The following is a 19,217-nucleotide window of genomic DNA, read 5'->3' on the forward strand; positions in this document are numbered from 1 at the left end:
GAAAATTATACAATAAAAGTACAAATCAAAATCCTTATGAAATTCGACACTTGGACTTCCGAGTTTTACTACTTGAACATTTGGTGCACTTGCCAAACCGTTAACAAAGTGCTTCTAAGTCTTGTATTCCAAGTTTTAACTAAAACCTCTTGGTCTTGTCCTGCCTCTCAAAGTGTACTAATCTATTGCTTATCATGCAAACTGCAAAGAAACCATTACCTTATTTCTTAATGCTTTCAATTGATTCTCATATTCTTGAGCCTTCTGAGTCAGTTCTGCTTTAGCATCTTCAGCCTATATTGAAGGGCCAAATATTTCATAATACATACAACATGAAACTAATTTCTCCAAGGATAAAACTTAACCATTTTTAGTGTTATTTTCCAATTAGAAATATGTCAAGTACCTGAGTGATAAAAGTTTCATCATAGATTACCCAGGTTTCAGTTGAAACTCCTCATGAAATTTATGACCAACATGGTGTATTATGAAGCTGATGGTTATGTAGAATATACAAATGACTAAAACTAATCACTTAAAGACAAGAACACCATATATTTGGAAAATGTTGATAGACAAATAGTATTTAACATGAATTTTCAAGGAAAAGGTCTTCCATACAAAAGTTAAGATTAAACTTTAGGACAAAGATATAATGTCTCAAGTTCTTTTGACATTATTCTCTAGTTAACATCAGTATTTCTTCTTAGTAACTAGTAACTACTACTATGAAATGCCAATTTTGATTAGAGAGTAGTACCAACACTTTTTATAATAGCTTTTTAGTAGTACAAGCTAGGACATTACAAATTTTGTTTCTTAGGAAATTCAAGTTACAAATAAGTTTTCTTAATTGTTAACATAACCATGTCACCATGTTTAATATTGTATGCTTAAACACACAAGTCTGAGTTCAATAAAATTCATCGGACTTGCCATAATAGGGGTACTTAACTGTCCTAAAAGATATTGTGACACCATCTACCCCACACATATATGTACTAATAATAAAAGAAATAATTAAAAAAAATTAAACTTAATTCAAGTTTTTAAAACATATTTAAATACAAGCCTTTCAAGAGGGTAGCAGGCTCACATTCACCTTTCTAACATCATCATAAAACTTTTCTAAATAAATAATAAATTCACTTCGGCTCAAACAAGGCCGTCTATAAAACCCTATACCCCAATGCCACATCCTATCAGAGCATTCTGTCCCGACGTCCTTCAGCACATGGTTCCTTAAAGCAATTCACCTAGTCATCTGCTCTACCGAACACAAAGTTCAAGATCATCACAGGATCCAAACACAAACAACACACGGGGAGTGAGTTATCACATTCCTAACTAATAGAGAAACAAGACAACTAGATATACATATCATATAAACCAAATAAAACTTAATTACACGTAATTCACGTAATTCCACCACTTTGTCATTCAAAGTTCACTTTTTAATCATCAATCACATTACACAAGAATCACACGCTCTGACCAAGACATAATAACACATCAATTTTATAATAAACAATTAGCAAGCGCATGAGACAGTTATGCTAAGACTCAAGCCTATATGCAATGTGGTACCATGTCAGTGAAAAACCATCCTGGGGCGCTTAGGAGTACATAACAAGACACACCAAACAATGGGTTTGTCAGGTCGCTCTCACTAAGTAAGATCATAGGGAGACCAGTCAGGGTCACGATGTTTTGCGAGAATGCTCCAACCATATGGGATCAACATAGGCTTAAAGGAGCACTCAAACCCGGTGACTTCCAAGGCCTACACTCTGAAGAGTCCGTCAGGGCCTCTCCCTCCTGATTCAGGTCCAACCCCTAAAATAATTTTAGCACACAGACACTGCTCGTGAATTATACAATACCCATGACCTCACACTTGTGTGTTAAACACATACAACATATTGCGCTACAATTTAACACTGGTTCCTAAATAGGAACCTACACTTTCTCTTTAACACTGCGCATTTACACTTTTCTCAAGATAACACTGGTCGGATTATTGTACAATTCACAGCTTACACACAAATAATGTCACATCAAGAGTTAATCACACACTTATTCACAACCAAAACTCATTCACAATTTCACATTTCATAATGTCACAATCCACCATCACATGCTTTCACGTATCTCACAATTCAACACATATTCTACTTTACACTTTTACTCAATCTCAATAACAATATTATAATCTCAAGGCAACATATTATTCCATAATTCATCACATATTTCATTTATAAACACTGCTCATGAATTATACAATACCACGACCTCACACTCATGTTTCAAACATGTTTAACACAATTGCGCTACAATTTAACACTGGTTCCTAACTAGGGACCTATATTTTCTCTTTAACACTGCACATAAACACTGGCCGGGTTATTGTATAATTCATAGCTCACGATATAATTAATGTAACATCAAGTGTTAACACATCCACTTATTCACAATCGAATATCATGCCCACACTTTAACATCTCATAACATCACATCAACCATCTCATAACATTCCCAATGATATTCATAAGGTACAACATACACATGTTCATGAAATTTAACCATAATATTCTCAAACTCCAACACTTAATAATTTTTGGAATCATACTATAACACTCTACAATATTATTTACATAAATTATTAATATAAATAACTACCTCTATATCTATAAACTAGCATACATCATATTGAATCACAAATTTCAAAGTAAGCTTTCAATGCACAAATTCTAAATAATTATATGAACACTTTGGTCAGTTTCAATTATGATATTAATTTTTTTTAATTATATATAAAAACCTAAACAACAAGAAAAAGAGAAAATACAAAATCAATATCTCTCTCTAAATTTCTCCTTACTTTATTTCATCAATTCATATTAATTAGAAAAAATACTCGATTTATAGGGTTCACGCTCAACACAATAGCATATCAATTTCACAAAAATTGGTCTGTTAAACATATATAATTCACTGTAATAATTATAAGGATAAAATGAAAATTGCAAAAACACCCCAAAACCCATTCTAATTGGTATCTCTAAGGATCCCTACACATGTTCTCATTAATTCCCAACTGTGAATAACTCATCCCTTACCTCTAAGCGGACTCACGTGTCTTCCGACAACGATAGCAACATCTCTAGCGGTTCTCTGAGATTCCTTCAGTTATTTCTCCGACTGCTTCGATAGAATTCTCAAACATCAGAGAGACGGAGAAGAGATTGAAACCTCCACTTGTACTATCTTCATGCGATTCCTTTTTCTACCTCCAAGAATATTATCTCGCAAATCCCAACGGTGGAAGTGTGCGAAATTGAATTTTGAACAGCATATCCAAATTTCATGAAAATCCAACGGTTAACGAAACTGGGATCATAATTTTACTGAGACCATTTTGGGTTTTTGCGGGAAAGGAAAAGGCTACAATGCTAAAGGTATTTCTCTCAGCTCAAACATGATATCAAAATTTCCAACGGTGACAATGCTCGGAATTGAGATGCAAACTTAGTACTCAAATTTCACGACGATCCAACGGTAAACGAGTCCGAGATCATCGTTTTTCTGAGACAGGTTAGGTGGCCTACGAGAAAAGAGAGGGTTTTGGGAGAAGAGAGAAAAAACGAAATTGTGAGGCAGAGGAGGCTGAGGAGTCAGTCTGAAAACTGACCTAGCATGTTGCTATTTATACCTAGGGGCATTTACGACCTATTATTTACTCTTTTTATTTATTTATTATTTATTATTTTATAAAAACAAACTTTATTTTATTCTCTATCAAACAAATAAATAAGATATCATTTTTATTTTCTCTCAAATCATTATTTTAATTAATAATTATATCTCCTTATTTATTTATTTATAAAATCTCATCATTTTTTTAAACTCCATTTATTTATAAATAACAATCATTTTTAATCTAGTTTACGAAAATTGAGATGTTATAGATATATTTAGAGTAGTAGAGTTATTTTGTAATTGGTTAAAAGTCTAAATTAAAATAGTATAAAAATCTTTACACTAACAGGGTATCAATTTAAACTCAACAACAATAATAATGCCTGATTTATTACAAAGTTAGGCATCTTATACCTTCTCTAGGTTAGATATTTCAAACCAGGGCAATCCCATTCCATCCAAAGCTTTTAGAAATGATTTAACATTTTCTGATTGTGATGACAGAAAATTATTTGGTTCACTAACCTACATAAGAGAATCCATGCTAAAAGGTATATCTCAAATCAAGTTGCCAATTACAGTTAGAATTAGTAAAAGGTTAAAAAGAGTTACCACATTCACGGTACCATGTTGTAGCTTCTTCAGTATCTGGCACAAAATTGTACCATTGCTCAAGCATGTTCTTAATTCACCATCCTTGACATTTATTGGAAGGTTCAATTAGGGGACAAGACTAGTTAACCATTGAACCAAAAGCAATCAATGTTTGGCTAAAAATATTCAAGTAGAAGGAGATCGACATATGAATGAATACATAACATGCAAATTGCTAATTGGTGTACTGACTAAGTCACATTTCATTACCTTCCACCTCACCATAGAAGGATAGAAAATTCCCATTTTCATTGGATAGAAAATTACTAATATGGCTAGTTCCTTAACCTATCATTCACAGTACAGTTATTAAGGCAAACGAGAAAATAAGGTAAAAGGATACAAATAAAAGGTGAAATTGGGCATAAACTCACCTTCAATCACATTGCTTTTGTGCTTTTGTATCCAATATATGATAATCAAGCGAGAATATCCTATGGCTAACCAATGAAAACAACCTATTAGAGAATAATATTCACCACTATGCTTACACCAAAGATTAAAAAATAGAACATTAAAAAACTATAAGAACTGTAAGAAAATAAAAGCCAATGTACCTTTTCCAGTTTGTGCAATAGGTAACTCTTGAACTGATGAACACGACATCCACTTGATGTTTGATCCATTTTACAAACACCATGTTTGAGTGTGAGATCTTCAATCTTCTTCGTGAACTCTTTGTCAGAGAAATGTTCCAAACTAGTGCTGCAAGTCCTTCTCAAACTCCCCCTACACGTGAGGATAATGAAGAAGAAGCTACAATGGTTCATGAAATGACACACTAGGGTTCAAGCGGTTCACAAAATGACACAGTAGGGTTCACATTTTGGACGATGAAGGGGAAGAGATTGTAAAAGTGAGGGTTTAAGAAGAAGAAGAAGGGGAATGAGGAAGAACGTGTTACAAACCATTGCAACCACTTCTCTGGCGAGATTCTGGAAAGCCTCGGGTTTAAGCAGCGCTACCTAGGTATGTAAACTCTAGAGGAGAGGAAGGGGCGCGATGTGAAGAGGAATAGGCACGAGTGTAAATGAAAAATAAAGGCCTACAACGATTCCTATATAAGACCGACTTTGAATATCTTAGTTTAAAGATGGTTTTGACAAAAATCATCTTTGAAAAGATATTTCAAAGACGGTTTTACAATAACTGACTTTGAAAATTTTAGATTATTTACAAAAATGCCACCATATTTTTGAAGATGACGATTTTTTCTAGGACCATCCTTGATACAGTGCCGTAGTAGCCTTATTTTGTAGTAGTAAATGTAAAAACTAACCTAATATGTCTCAATTTATAATTAGGATACTCTTAGTTTATTATTCACTCTATTTTTTTATTTTAAAAAAAAGAAACTATATTTTACTCCATATCAAATGAATAAATAAAATATTTTTTATTATTTTCTAAGAACATATATTTATTTTATTTACCTTAAAATTATTATTTTAATTAATAAAATTATTTCTTCTTATTTATTTAATTAAAAATCTCATTATTTTCTTAAACTTTATTTATTTTTAAATAAAAATCTTTTTTAATTTATTTTACGAAAAAATGAGATTGTTACATTCTACCACATAGATCCATCTCATGTGAGGAAGCACAGTGGAAACTACGAGCAATCCTTTGCAAAACATGAGGGAGAGCCTAGGTGCAAAAAATGAAAAGATGCTCTAACTGAAGTAGACAATTTAGTTGGGTGGGACTCTCGAACTTATAGGTAAATAAAATAAATTGAGTAAATTTTCGGATTGTGAAAATGAGAAAGTCATTGTATTGTTTTAAAATGAGTTGTGGCCAAATCTGGTTCTAAATTGAGCATATTCCAATCATTTGTTATTGTACAACTCATTTTAATTGGATTGGAATAGGTCTCTGATTGTATTGTATAACTCCTTTTTTTGGTTTCCGAAATCACCAATTCAAAAGATAAAAATAAAAACATTCAGGAAAGCATCTAAGAGGCAACTTGAGAAATACAAGAATCATCATCTTTTTTTTGTGTGTGTGTATAACCCTCTTAGCCCGGGATTAATGGACTAGTCTGCTGATCCAATAATAGTAAAAATTTAAAAATGAAAAAAATTGGAAAGCTGATTTTATATATATATATATATATATATATATATATATATATATATATATATATATATATATATATATATATATATGTATGTATATATATAGGAAAGCTGAAATTATCTAAGATTAATGAAACATATAATAAAATATATATGAATTCATGAAATAGTAAAGTTTAAAAGAAAACTTTATCTACATAAATAAAACATAAAAAATTAATATCTCTAGCATTTTTATATCAAGAAATTATAAATATAAATATACTAAGAAAATAGTCAAAACATACTAAACACTAAGTAGTAATTATTTAAATACTTAATAATCCCAACCACACATCAAGTAGTTTTAAGTAAATGAAAGTATAATATTGTAAAATAATACATATTTTTTAATAAGTTTAATTGGTCTCTGGGTTAAAAGGAACATACCAAACAAACTTGCGTTTATGGACTAATATTTTAGTTAGTCCTAAATCGGATCATTGCTTGGTCTGCTTGGCGTATAAGGTCTTTTTTTTAATTGTTTCCAAATTTAATTTCTTTTTGATTCGCCAAGAAAGCAATTTTATTAAGTAAATATAAGAAGTATTGATAATTGATGCATTCAATATAAAATCACCCTATTCAAGAACATGTAACAAATTAAAAGACAAACTAACAAATTATACTGACTACATCATTAGATAACTTAGAAATTGTACTTTACCTTGCATTGAGAGCTTCAACAAATGAACAGGGATATATTGCTTTTTTCCGACTTCGACCAACAAGAATCATGATTAAGATCTAATTTTTATGTAGATTGGGAAAAAATATCCAAATCTTTTTTTTTTCTTTCATTTTTAACAACATACCTACAAAAGTTGAATGAGCAATGCAATCTGAAAATGAACAATGTCAAAAGTCAGCGATGCACACGCATATGCATGGGAAAAGGAGGTGATCCATCGATTCCTAACGATCATTAGTCATTACACAAGGGACAAAGCAATCAACGCAGGCCAAGCACAACCTTTCTCCTTGCAGAATACAACTTGTTTGGGACTGCAAAGTTCAAATATAAACTTTGTTGTAAAATTTACTTCTTTCATTCCATTATGTTTGATATTTTAATAAAAGGTTAATATATATTTCAAGTTTCTAATAAATTAATAAATTTTATTTTAATTTTTTAATAACTTACTAAATTTTTTAGATGCCTGTAGAATTATTATTTTATAATATCAATAAAATTTTAAAAAAGTATGAATATAATTAATAGGAAGTATAAAATATATTTGTGATTCTTAATAAACACTTGAATTTTATGTTTATTTTTAATATTTTTTTTTAATTTTTGTTCCTGATAAAATAATAATTTTATTTTTGATCTTTTATTTTTTTTAATCTCTAATGAATAAGTAAATTTTACATTTTTTTTCTAATAAAAAATTTCATTTGTTATTATTTTTTTATAATGATTTTTATGCTACCAATTTCAATTGGATTGGAATATGTCTCTTCAAGATATGCCTTCTCAAAACTTTTGGGTGTGAAGTTGGAAGACACCTTTATTCTGTCTCTTCTGCTGTATTGGTAAAAGGGGAGAAAGGTATATGATATTGGAATGAGAATGTTTCTCATTTTTATTATATTTTTTGTTCAGCTTACAATATTTTACTCTTTTCCCTTTGTTACAGGATCTAATTCTTTATATGAGAATGTGGTGCTTAACAAAATTTGAAAGTGCCTTGCCCCCTTAAATTTGTTGGCATTTTCATAGATTGACGTTGAATAGGATATTAGGATCCCTACAAAATCTAGAGGGGGTAAATCTTGATGGCATTGGTCCGCATTGTCTTTTTCTATAGTTTTCTAAGAAGACTCTAATCACTTATTTACCTTATCATCAGAATTCTCAGACGAATTGGTTTGAGGAAATATGCCAATTAACTATCCCTAACAAACTATTAAGAACTAACTAATATGTCTAACTAATCACACTACTCCTAACATACCTCTTGTTCTTTCTCTTACAATAATATTTTGGATAATATTTTTCATTGGCTTGGTTTCTCTTTTGTGTTGCCTTCTTCTTATAGGTTATAATTTGTTCAATTTGGTCAGCTTAGGTGTGTAAAGTAAGGAAATTATCTTTATTAATTTGGCATGCGGTTGTCTTGTTTATTTAGTTTCTAAGGAATGATATATTGTTCTATAGGAAAAAAGCATGATATTATTTTCACTCAAAGTTAGATCTCGACATGGATTATTGAGAAAAAAAATTACAATTCTGATTTTTTTTTCCTGACTTGTGGCTGATGCCTTTCTGTATTCCTCTGATTGTAAGCCTAATGGTGTAATGGTTTACATGAGAATAACCCTTATATATACTCCCTCTTATGATATCTTTATCTTTGCTTTTCACAAAAACAGGTAATAAAATTTATAATCATTTATAAAATAAACATTTTCTTGAGCCCTTAATTCTTTTATCCGAAAATTAACATTTAAAAATATTATATTATCCATAATCATCTTTTAATATTATTTTTCTTTCTGTTTCTCTATATCATATAATCTATCTATGCACATATTGTTTCCCTTTTTAATCCTACATCATATCTCTCATTTTTCTATGAAACGTTATACGAATATACTGTACAAGTAAATTTCTCTTTGAGAAAATTAACAAGATTTTTTTAAACTCAATTGACGAGATATATCTTGTTGGAATTGCACAAACATTACATTTTATACCTACATTAGTATTAATTTTCATATCTGCAAGTTGATGACTTTTCTTTTCTTCTAAAAATCAAGATTTCTAAATGAGTTGAATATGGAAGAGCTACGTTGTTCTGACAGAATACTTCAAATGAATTAATATCTATCATTTATTTACTAATTATTAACGAGGGTTTAAATATATTTTTGTTCACATATTAGTGTTTTTTATTTTTGGTCCTTGTAATTTTTTTTATTTTAAGTTTTTATACGTTTGTGTCTTTTTAATTTTAGGTTTTAGTTTTTGTTAGTTTGTGTTTTTCTAATTTTAATTTCTTTAACATTCTAATTTTTTTTACTTATAATTTTCATAAATTTGTGCTTATAGAAATTGAAATTAAAAAAAAAATAAAAATTTATAAAGACTAAAAATTAAAAAAAAACTTATAAAAATTAAAATTAAAAAAAATACAAACATGGATTAAAATTAAAAAAAATAAACTTAAAAAAGTCAAAAATAAAGTTCTCACTTATGGGACAGAAACATATTTAAACTGATTAATGAATGCCATAAGATGGAAAGCAGAAAGATTATTACAAAGGAATATACTTAACATGTGTGAGCGAGTGTGTATTATTGATAAACCAATTAATTAACAAACTGAACTATAGAAGAATGACAGAAAGAGTATATTCTGCAACTGTCATTTCAATGGTATGAACTCTGAACAATGAGCTTCCATTGCAATTATATAAAAAAAATTATATACGTAGGCTTACTAAATCATAAAAGAGAAAAAAAAAAAAGGTTAACTATTATAACCCAAATAGTAACTTAGTTATATGTGCCAGGATTAATCGACCGTAGGATTTAGGAGGCTGAAGTAGATGCATAGAGATTTATGTTCCATTTTTATTATCGCTATTGTATAAAAAAATAGTAATTAAGTTACAAAGTAATAGCGACTAAAAGATAATTCATCGTGAATCAATTTTATTTTACGGTAACATCCTGAAATCAAATTAAATTAAGTTAAATTAACACTTTTACAAAGAAAATTTAAAAAGATTTTTTGTATATATGAACTAGTAAGAAGCAACAAATTCATACATATCATGTCAACAAGTCTGCTACTAAAAGTTATGACCACCAACATCAATACTCTCTAATACATGCAAACGCACTCATTAGGATTTACTTGCTCTAGTTCTTTTTATAAGAAACTAATTTTAGTGTGTCTAAAACTTGTTTCTTGTAAAAAAGACTGGGAGGGAGTATATTTCATTCTAATTAACATCTAATCAACCCAACATGGAACCATGCACATCTTTTATCTACAAGCTAGGCGAATCAACCGCAAACTTCACTAAAGATCCAAGCTCATCCCAGTTATCAAACGTGAAGAAGTCGTTCCCAGGTGGGTTGTTAATCCAAAAGTTAGAAGATGGTGAAGTTAGTTGTTGAGGTTGCTGATGCTGCTGTGCCACCGGAGCACACAACTGATGATGAGTCATCACATGATACTGATTCCTTTGATCACTGTTTGTGTAGTTAATGGTAGGTTTCTGCTCATTGTGATAGTGGCCACCAAAGTTTATATATGATTCTTGATTAGTAGTATTGAACTCCACATTGCTCATTCTTGAACTCTTGTCATGAATGGATTGGCGCTTAGCTGATATTTGTTTCAAGTCTGGCGTGTGCTTCCTCTGTGAGACATTTCTCTTGAAAATTCGACACAATGTCCAAATTTCCTGCACATTATAAGAAAGTGAATTAGTTAGTCTGTGTTAAGGTTAAGACACATAATAACGATGAAAAGAAATTACTATTATCAAAGAAAGTTGTGAACATTGGAAATTTTTATAATTTGTTCGTGATACTAAGAATGATCAAGAAATAACGTACAGAAAAAGTTACCCTTATATGAATTTATATACTATATAGTTTGGTTTTCAAATTCGAAAATGATTCTTGGACATCCTATGGGTTTACTTATACACATTGAGAGAGATAAAAAAAAAAAAGAAAAAAGATAAGTAATTGATGATATAATGTGATAAAAAAATAAATAGGAAAAAAATGAGAAGTGTCAGCTAGATGTCAGTAAAGTATGGATGTCTATATATCATCATTCAAATTAGACACCAATTCCTTAAAGCAAAAGAAATTATACATAAGGACATAATTAAAATCAGACTTTTAAAGTACATATAGATTTGAGGAAAAAAACTACTATAGCAACTACAAATGGTTTGAACCCTATAATCATGCTAATTAAGGTTAACTGAGAAACAATGTATTAGAAAAAGTTTACTTGTATATATAAATTTCTTACGGCTTCTTGGGGAACATCTACGTAATTCTTGGAGCTGCGAAGGTTGGTGTTGTTGTTGTCTGTGTTAGAAGGAAGGCGAAACTCGTGCATCATCCAATCAGTTTTGATGCCTTTGCCTGCACTGCCACGGTAATACACTAGTGTTTTTTTGAGGCCAATGCAGTCATTGCCTTCTCCTCCATGTGAGTACACTGGCTTGTCTATGCCAGTTGCTTTCCAGAACCCTGAGCCAGTGACTCTGTTAGGCCTTATGCTGTTCCTATACTTCCTCCCTCTTCTGCAAAAGAAGTACCCTTCTTTCTCTCCTCCAGTGGCACTGGTTTCTGCATATGCACAAATGGTTGCAATCAGAAGATGATTAATTATATAGTTGGCTTAACGAAAAAGAAGAATAAGGGTAGAGGAAAAAAAATAAAAGAAACAAAGTTTCACTAAGCTGAAAAGTAGGTTAATTCATTAGAATACTTGAAGTTCTATTGTGATTGACTATTGTGTATCAAGATGTTAGGTCTGAAATTTGAAGAATATTTATATGTATGATTTTTCTTACAAAAATAATGATAATGACTAAATCTGGGTTATATATAAGCTTGTTTTTTGTTCTTCTTGTAGTTGCTCATGAGAGAGAGAAAGAGAGAGTTCAGGAGAAACTCTTCTGATGTGTCTTGGTTTGAAAGGAAAGCCTCACAGTTTGTAAGCTGAATATTAAACAGAATACATGAGTGCTAGAAAGAGATGATATATTTCCATACAATTAAGGACTCATGCAAGTGTGATTTCATTTACCCCAAATGAATCAAAGTTGATCCTCTCTATAGTGAGGCCAAAAAGTAGATATGTTTATGTTTACCCATCTTAATCAAACTTTATAGTATGCATATAAGTGTGATGATCATACATACTTATAGAATCTAGCCAAAGAGGCAAGTAACTTAATCATGGGTACCATTTTTTCTAGCTAAATATCTCAGATGAAGACCCTACTCTTAATATTTCCTTTATTTGTAAGAAAACCATCTAGAATTTTGAAGTTATACTGAAGAGAAATAGAAGAAGATCAAGAAATTAATTAAAAGGGTAGCCAAGCTATAATTAATTTAGAGTGCAAACAACAAACATACTCGGAAGATCCCAAGGATCGTATTTGTAAATATCAATCTGTTTGATGAGCTCGATGCTGATGGGTTTCTTGTCAAGCTTCCTTTGAAGATAGAAACTAACAAGTTCTTCATCTGTAGGGTGGAATCGAAACCCCGGAAGAGGAACATCATCATCATCCACATACTCATGATGATCATAATCAATATCCTGGTTGAAATCTTCGTTCACACCCATCTTATCTTCTCTCTCTATCTTTCTGTGTGTATGTGTTTGTTTTTCTCTTGCTTTTGGCTGAATAAAAGGGAGAAGAAAGAAAAAAAGAGTGGTGAAACAATTTCAATGAAGTGGAGAACCTTCTTTCCATTATTAATATAGTGTGAAGAGAGTCCAAGGACAATACCGATGAGTAGTATTTCATGCAAGTCAAGTCATGAGCTCTGACTTGTGCCCTCATGATGTTTTGGTGTTGGACTCGTTCTATTGTATAATTTAAAGTCACGATTTAGGACGTGTAAATATTCTTTAATAATAAATTTATTTAACGCATAGAATGGATCTCTTCCGTTCAAGTACTTTTCTTCCCTGTAATAGAAGCTGCCAATAATTGCTCCTAATTCATGGGTTGAACTTGAATTATAAATGAGACAGACCTATATTTGTATCATTTGCCATTGGATGGAGACCATTAATTTCGATCGATCACGCTGAGCAATAGGCCTAGGGTTATTATCATCATAAATGGACTAATTATATTTCGATCTCACTTTATCATAATTTTTCTTATTTTTTTCTTTATTTTCCTTAACATTATTAATTATATCTATCAGTTTTTTTTTTCTTTCTTACTTATACACTAAAAAAAGGTGTAACTTTAATACTTTTTTTTTTGAAAAAAAAACACATTAATTTACTTTTGTACTCCATTGTTACAGGACTCGTGCTAATATATGTGCTTCAGAATATGATTTTTGAAATTTCTTTATATTGACAAAAAGAAAAACAAAAAAAACGAGCACATTGAAGTTAATAATGTAATAAAATTTTATTTTAGTTACATATTTAGCTTAGTATATATTGTCAAATTGATTTTTTTTCTTCTATTGTTGCCCAAGATGGAATAGGTCCATTTCAGTGTACTTTCATTTCCATCAATCTATTTTCATCAAAGAGCTTTCTCTCTGTACTTGAACTTGTAATCTGTTGCACAGTTGAAGTATTCTTTATGTATACGCTCCTAGATGAATAATCGATACCTCAATAGATGGGACAAGGGAAACACTAAAAGTATAATTATCCATATATTCACAAAACTTATAATAATTTAGGTGGGATTTACTCTCACTTTTTTATAGTTTAAAGTTATTTTTTATATAAGTTTGAAGTTACCTTAAAATTAAAAATATCAATGTTAAATTTAAATTTAAATCTAATTGATAATTTTATAATTTTTATGTTTAAAAGTTATTTTAAATTAATTTTTTATTATAATGTGCGTTTGAATCTTGATATTTGAAAAAAGAAAGAAAATGAAAACTAAAAGATAAAAGCTCTTAAAACTAACTTTCTAAAATATACTTTTCTTCAAAATTTTCTTTGTTGCAAAAATATAATTTTCTTTAAGCTTAGTTTCTTAAAATTTTAGTTTCTTCCTTTATCATCTTTCTATATTTAATTTATTTGGATTAATTAGAAGTGAAATAGAAAGGAAAAAAAATAAGATAGAAAGTAACTAGAAGGTAGAAGTAAAATAGAAAGAAATTATACACAAAATGTTTTGTTTGAATGGATAAAAATACAAAGAAAAGGGGTGAAGAAATTTTCATCAACTTATTTAGATAAGTGAAATTTAATAAAAATAAATATATAACTTGTGTAAAAAAAAACTTATTAGTAATTAAAATAAGTTCAAATAAATAAATTAAATGTTTGACAGAAATTATATATATTTTTTATGTTATAAAATACTTTCATTTCCATTTTTTTTTTAAATAGATAGTCAAAAATTTGATATTTCCATTTCATATCTCTTTCTCTCCGTTTATTTTATCTTTATTTATACTCAAACAACCATAAAATTCAGGAGATAAGCCTAAAAGAAACTAAGTCAAACACTATTTTATTCAATATCTCTATAGTTGTTTTCTTTAAATATTCAGCATTCTCCTTAAAAGAAAAATCTATTGTGATTACTACTCAATCAAAAAAAAAATATAATTTGATACGCATTAGGGTGATACGTCCCAAGTGGAAAATGCGATATAATAAAAAAAAAAGGGAACATAATAAATAAAATAGAGAATGTTAATTATAAGATACTAAGTAAATATAATAATTAGAATAAAAATAAAAAAACACATAAATTATCATCATAAATGTTTTTGCATGATATTGTTTTTAATTAGAAATAAAGTTTAATTTATTGATTTTCATAATAGTTGGGTTAACATAGATGATAGAAGAAAAACTCTAATTTTAATTAAAGATGAAATAAAATTAAAATTAAATTACTCATTTGATACCTATAGTTTGATGATTCATACCTTTTTAGTCTCTATAGTTTAAAAGTGATTTCTTTAGTCCATATAGTTTACATTTTAATTCTCTTTTAGTTCCTATGATTTGAAAGTGATTTTTATAGTCTTTATAATTTATATTTTAATTCTCTTTTAGTCTCTATAGTTTAAAAGTTATCTTTTTAATCATTGTACTTTATATTTTAATTCTTTTTTAGTCATTATTATCAAAATATGAGTAGTACTATCAATAACAATTAACTACAAAAATATTAACAAATAATTCGTAACTAATTTATCGTAAGATAATTTGTAATAAAAAAAATAGTTGATAATTTATAGTTAATCTGTACTTAATTATTTTTGTATATTTTTTTAGTAAGGATTAAAAGATAATTTAAATACAAATTATAGGAACTAAAAATGTCACTTTTAAACTATAAGGACTAAAAGAAAATTAAAATGACTAAAAATGACACTTTTAAATTATAAGAATTAAAAGAGAATTAAAATATAAATTATATCTACTAAAAAAATCACTTTCATAACTATAAGGACTAACACCTAAGATTAATATAAAAACATATATATATATATATATATATATATATATATATATATATAAGTTTTTCCCTGTTAGAAAAATATTGTTACTCAATCAACAAAGCAACACCTACGACCGTTGACAAACTAAACGAAGAAATTAATTACAGATGTTGATAAATTCTATGAAAAACTAAATTTTTCAATAGATGCGGACTTTCAAAAGTGTCGTAGCACTCTCAAACTAGAAGTTTGAAAATTCCTTTGGTTGTGTCTACCAATTTTCGTATTCAACCCATGAGCAGATTTACACAAAACGAACGAAGAGCGTAGAAGGAAGTCCCATAGGGGAAGAGATAGGAGCCATGTCTTAATTTCTGTGGGACCTATGTCTTCATGTTGCAGTTGCTCGACAATCTCTTTCAAAGCCTGGAATAGATACCATTCATCGGAGAGTGAGAGAGAGAGAGTTGACTTTTTAATTTTTGTTTCATTAATATTATTTTAAAATGTTACTTTTAATTAAGAATATTTTTTAGAAATATTTAAAACATGTTTTTAAAATTACTTTTCATTTTATTATATGCTGATGCGTTACTTTAATTTGTTTGAGTATTTTTCTTTCCTTGTAAAATTTTTATACCATATGTGTTTAATGATATTATTATTTGTTAGATAATATGAAGAACAACAACAAAGATTTAAAGAGAACATTATTTATGGGAATCGCTATGACTTTCATATTCTGTTTCGGGCAAGAAAAGTAAAATTGATATTAACATTTTTTAGTAATTTAAAATTATTAATTTAGATTATGTTCAACAAGATATTCCAACTAATTTTTAGTTTTTTTTAATTATAAATTTTGTTTGGCTGTTTGGTAAACAAAATTTTTTAATAACTTTTAGTATTTTTTTGAAATGTGTTGTAACAATAAGTTATGGCAGATCGAAAAGATTATTGGCTGAGTCGCGGACAATGTCGTTTTTTTTAATACGTTTCATGACACTGTCAAAAATTGTGCAAGCAGACTATCAACCACGAAGTTTCCAGGATAAAACAGCCCAAATCACTATATAATATTCCCACTGCACTGAAGGAACCTTTCTAGAATTACACCCTCTTGTATGACTTGAAAAGTCACTCTAAAGCCACCTGAAAATATAACCGGAAAAGTCACTATAACAGCCAACCGAAAATATGACTAAAAAAGTCACTCTAATAGTCAATCGAAAAATATGACTTGAAAAGTAACTATTATAGCCAACCGAAAATATGACTTAAAAAGTCACTCTTATATCCAACCGAAAAATATAACTTTAAAAGTCACTCTTATAGCCAACCGAAAAATATGACTTGAAAAGTCACTCTTATAGCCAACCGAAAAATATGACTTGAAAAGTCACTCTTATAGTCAATTGAAAATATGACTTAAAAAGTCACTATTATAGCCAACCAAAATATTAGAGCGATAGAAAGAAAGAGGGAGAAATTTACCGGAAATGCATCGGTTGAAATATGGGAGGGAGAAAGAAAAGTTGAGGAAATGCTTTTCAACTGGGACAAGAAAAAATGAAGAAATGAGCTCTCTATATATAGGGAGTGAAACACTATTCAAGTGTTTATCTTGAGCGATGTTGCACTTGAAGTTTTTTTTTTCAAACTTTCATCCATATTCTCCTTTGTTCTAACAATCCCCCACTTGAAATTTGAAAAGAAGATTCTTGAGGATTTCATAAAATTGTGCATAAACAAAGGTGTCATACAACTTGAATCTTTGCATAGTGAGTAAGATTCAGATTTTACTAGAGTGACTCGAAGTCTTGAACTCTATCTCCAACATCAAACCACACACAACCTTTTCATAGGTGTATTCTATAAAGTCCGTGCATTAAAGGCCATGCACGTCTATCTCGGTATAGTGAACGCTCTAGAAATTTTTGCCCAAAATTTCATATGAAGCGGCCCCCACTTCAACATTCACATAGGTGAGTCTATCAAGAATACTCTTGTAGCCTAGGTACTCCACTCAACATAGAGTATAAATCTCATTAAGAATTATGAATTTTGTTTTCATAACTCATCCTCTTGTTACTTCAGGAATCATGCTGCTTTCACTTATAACAGCATGTTCATCTCATATCACTTCATAACTTGTTATTACCCATTGAACCTAGTTCTTGGGATCTCCAGTCATTTAGGTCGGGTTACCATCATGAATGATCATCGCAGTAAGGGCAATAGTCTCATTCTTTTAGAAGTGTTATGGACTTTCTTTCTAGTTAATCCTTTCGTCAAAGGATTTGCTAAATTATCATTAGTGCGTACGTGATCCACTCTAACAGCTCCGTTGAGAGTAATTCTCTAACAGTGTTGTGCTTACGACGTATTTTTCGTTTCTTACCATTGTAATAACGGTTCTCAATTTTTGCAATAGCTGTGATACTATCGTAATGGATCAACACAGCTGGTATCGGTTTTTCCCATAACTGAATCTCTACAAGTAAGCTTCTCAGCCAACTTGCTTCCTCACTAGCAGTTGTTAGTGCTATCGTGTCAGATTCCATAGTAGACTGAGCTAAGATAGTCTGTTTCTTTGACTTCCAAGAAACAGCCCCACCAGCTATGCTAAATATATAGCCGCTGGTTGCTTTGGAATCATCTGAAAGAGTGTTCCAATCTGCATCGCTGTATCCTTCAAGTACAGCGGAAAACCTTTTATAATGTAATCCAAGGTTTATGGTTCTTTTAAGGTACCTCATTACCCTTTCGAAAGCGTGCCAATGCTCCTTACTAGATCTACTGGTAAACCTGCATAATAATCCCACAACATAGGCTATGTCGGTTCTAGTACAATTAGTGGCATACCTAAGGCTACCAATGATACTTGCGTACTCAGTTTGTCGTATACCTTCACCAGTGTTCTTAAACAGTTTTACACTTGGATCATATGGTGTACTAGCAGGTTTACAGTCAAAGTAGTCATATTTCTTTAAGATCTTCTCAATGTAGTGAGATTGATCCAGAGAAATTCCCTCTTTTGACCTAGTAATCTTAATACCAAGGATTACACTTGCTTCTCCGAGGTCTTTCATATCAAAGTTGTTACACAACAATGATTTCACATTGTTCACTACATGAATATTTGAACCAAATATGAGAAGGTCATCGACATATACACATATGATAGTGCAAATATTATATACAAATTTGTAGTAAATGCATTTGTCACTTTCATTCACCTTAAACCCATTCGAGACTATTAAGTTATCAAACTTTTCATGCCACTTCTTAGATGCTTGTTTTAGACCATACAAAGATTTATCTAACTTGCAGACTTTATCTTCTTGTCCATGAATCATAAACCCTTCAGGTTGCTTCATATAGATTTCCTCTTCCAATTCACCATTTAAAAAAGCAGTTTTAACATCCATTTGGTGTACCACTAGACTGTGAATAGCAGCAAGAGATATTAGCACCCAAATAGATGTTATTCTAGTGACTGGTGAAAAGGTGTCGAAGAAATCCACATTCTCTCTTTGCGTAAACCCTTGGCTACAAGGCGAGCCTTGTATTTA

General features: G+C 30.0%; 1 protein-coding gene across 1 annotated transcript; it reads right to left on the reverse strand.

The window, feature by feature from the left end:
* Positions 1-10,202: 10,202 nt before the first annotated feature.
* LOC100790471 (NAC domain-containing protein 42-like) lies at positions 10,203-12,849 on the reverse strand. Its single transcript, NM_001254404.2, is given in 3 exon segments — positions 10,203-10,898; positions 11,483-11,805; positions 12,604-12,849. Coding segments are annotated over 3 exon segments (957 nt in total). The 5' UTR covers positions 12,818-12,849; the 3' UTR covers positions 10,203-10,478.
* Positions 12,850-19,217: the final 6,368 nt, after the last annotated feature.

Source organism: Glycine max, chromosome 15 (genome assembly GCF_000004515.6).
Source record: "Glycine max cultivar Williams 82 chromosome 15, Glycine_max_v4.0, whole genome shotgun sequence".
Classification (NCBI taxonomy): Eukaryota; Viridiplantae; Streptophyta; class Magnoliopsida; order Fabales; family Fabaceae; genus Glycine; species Glycine max.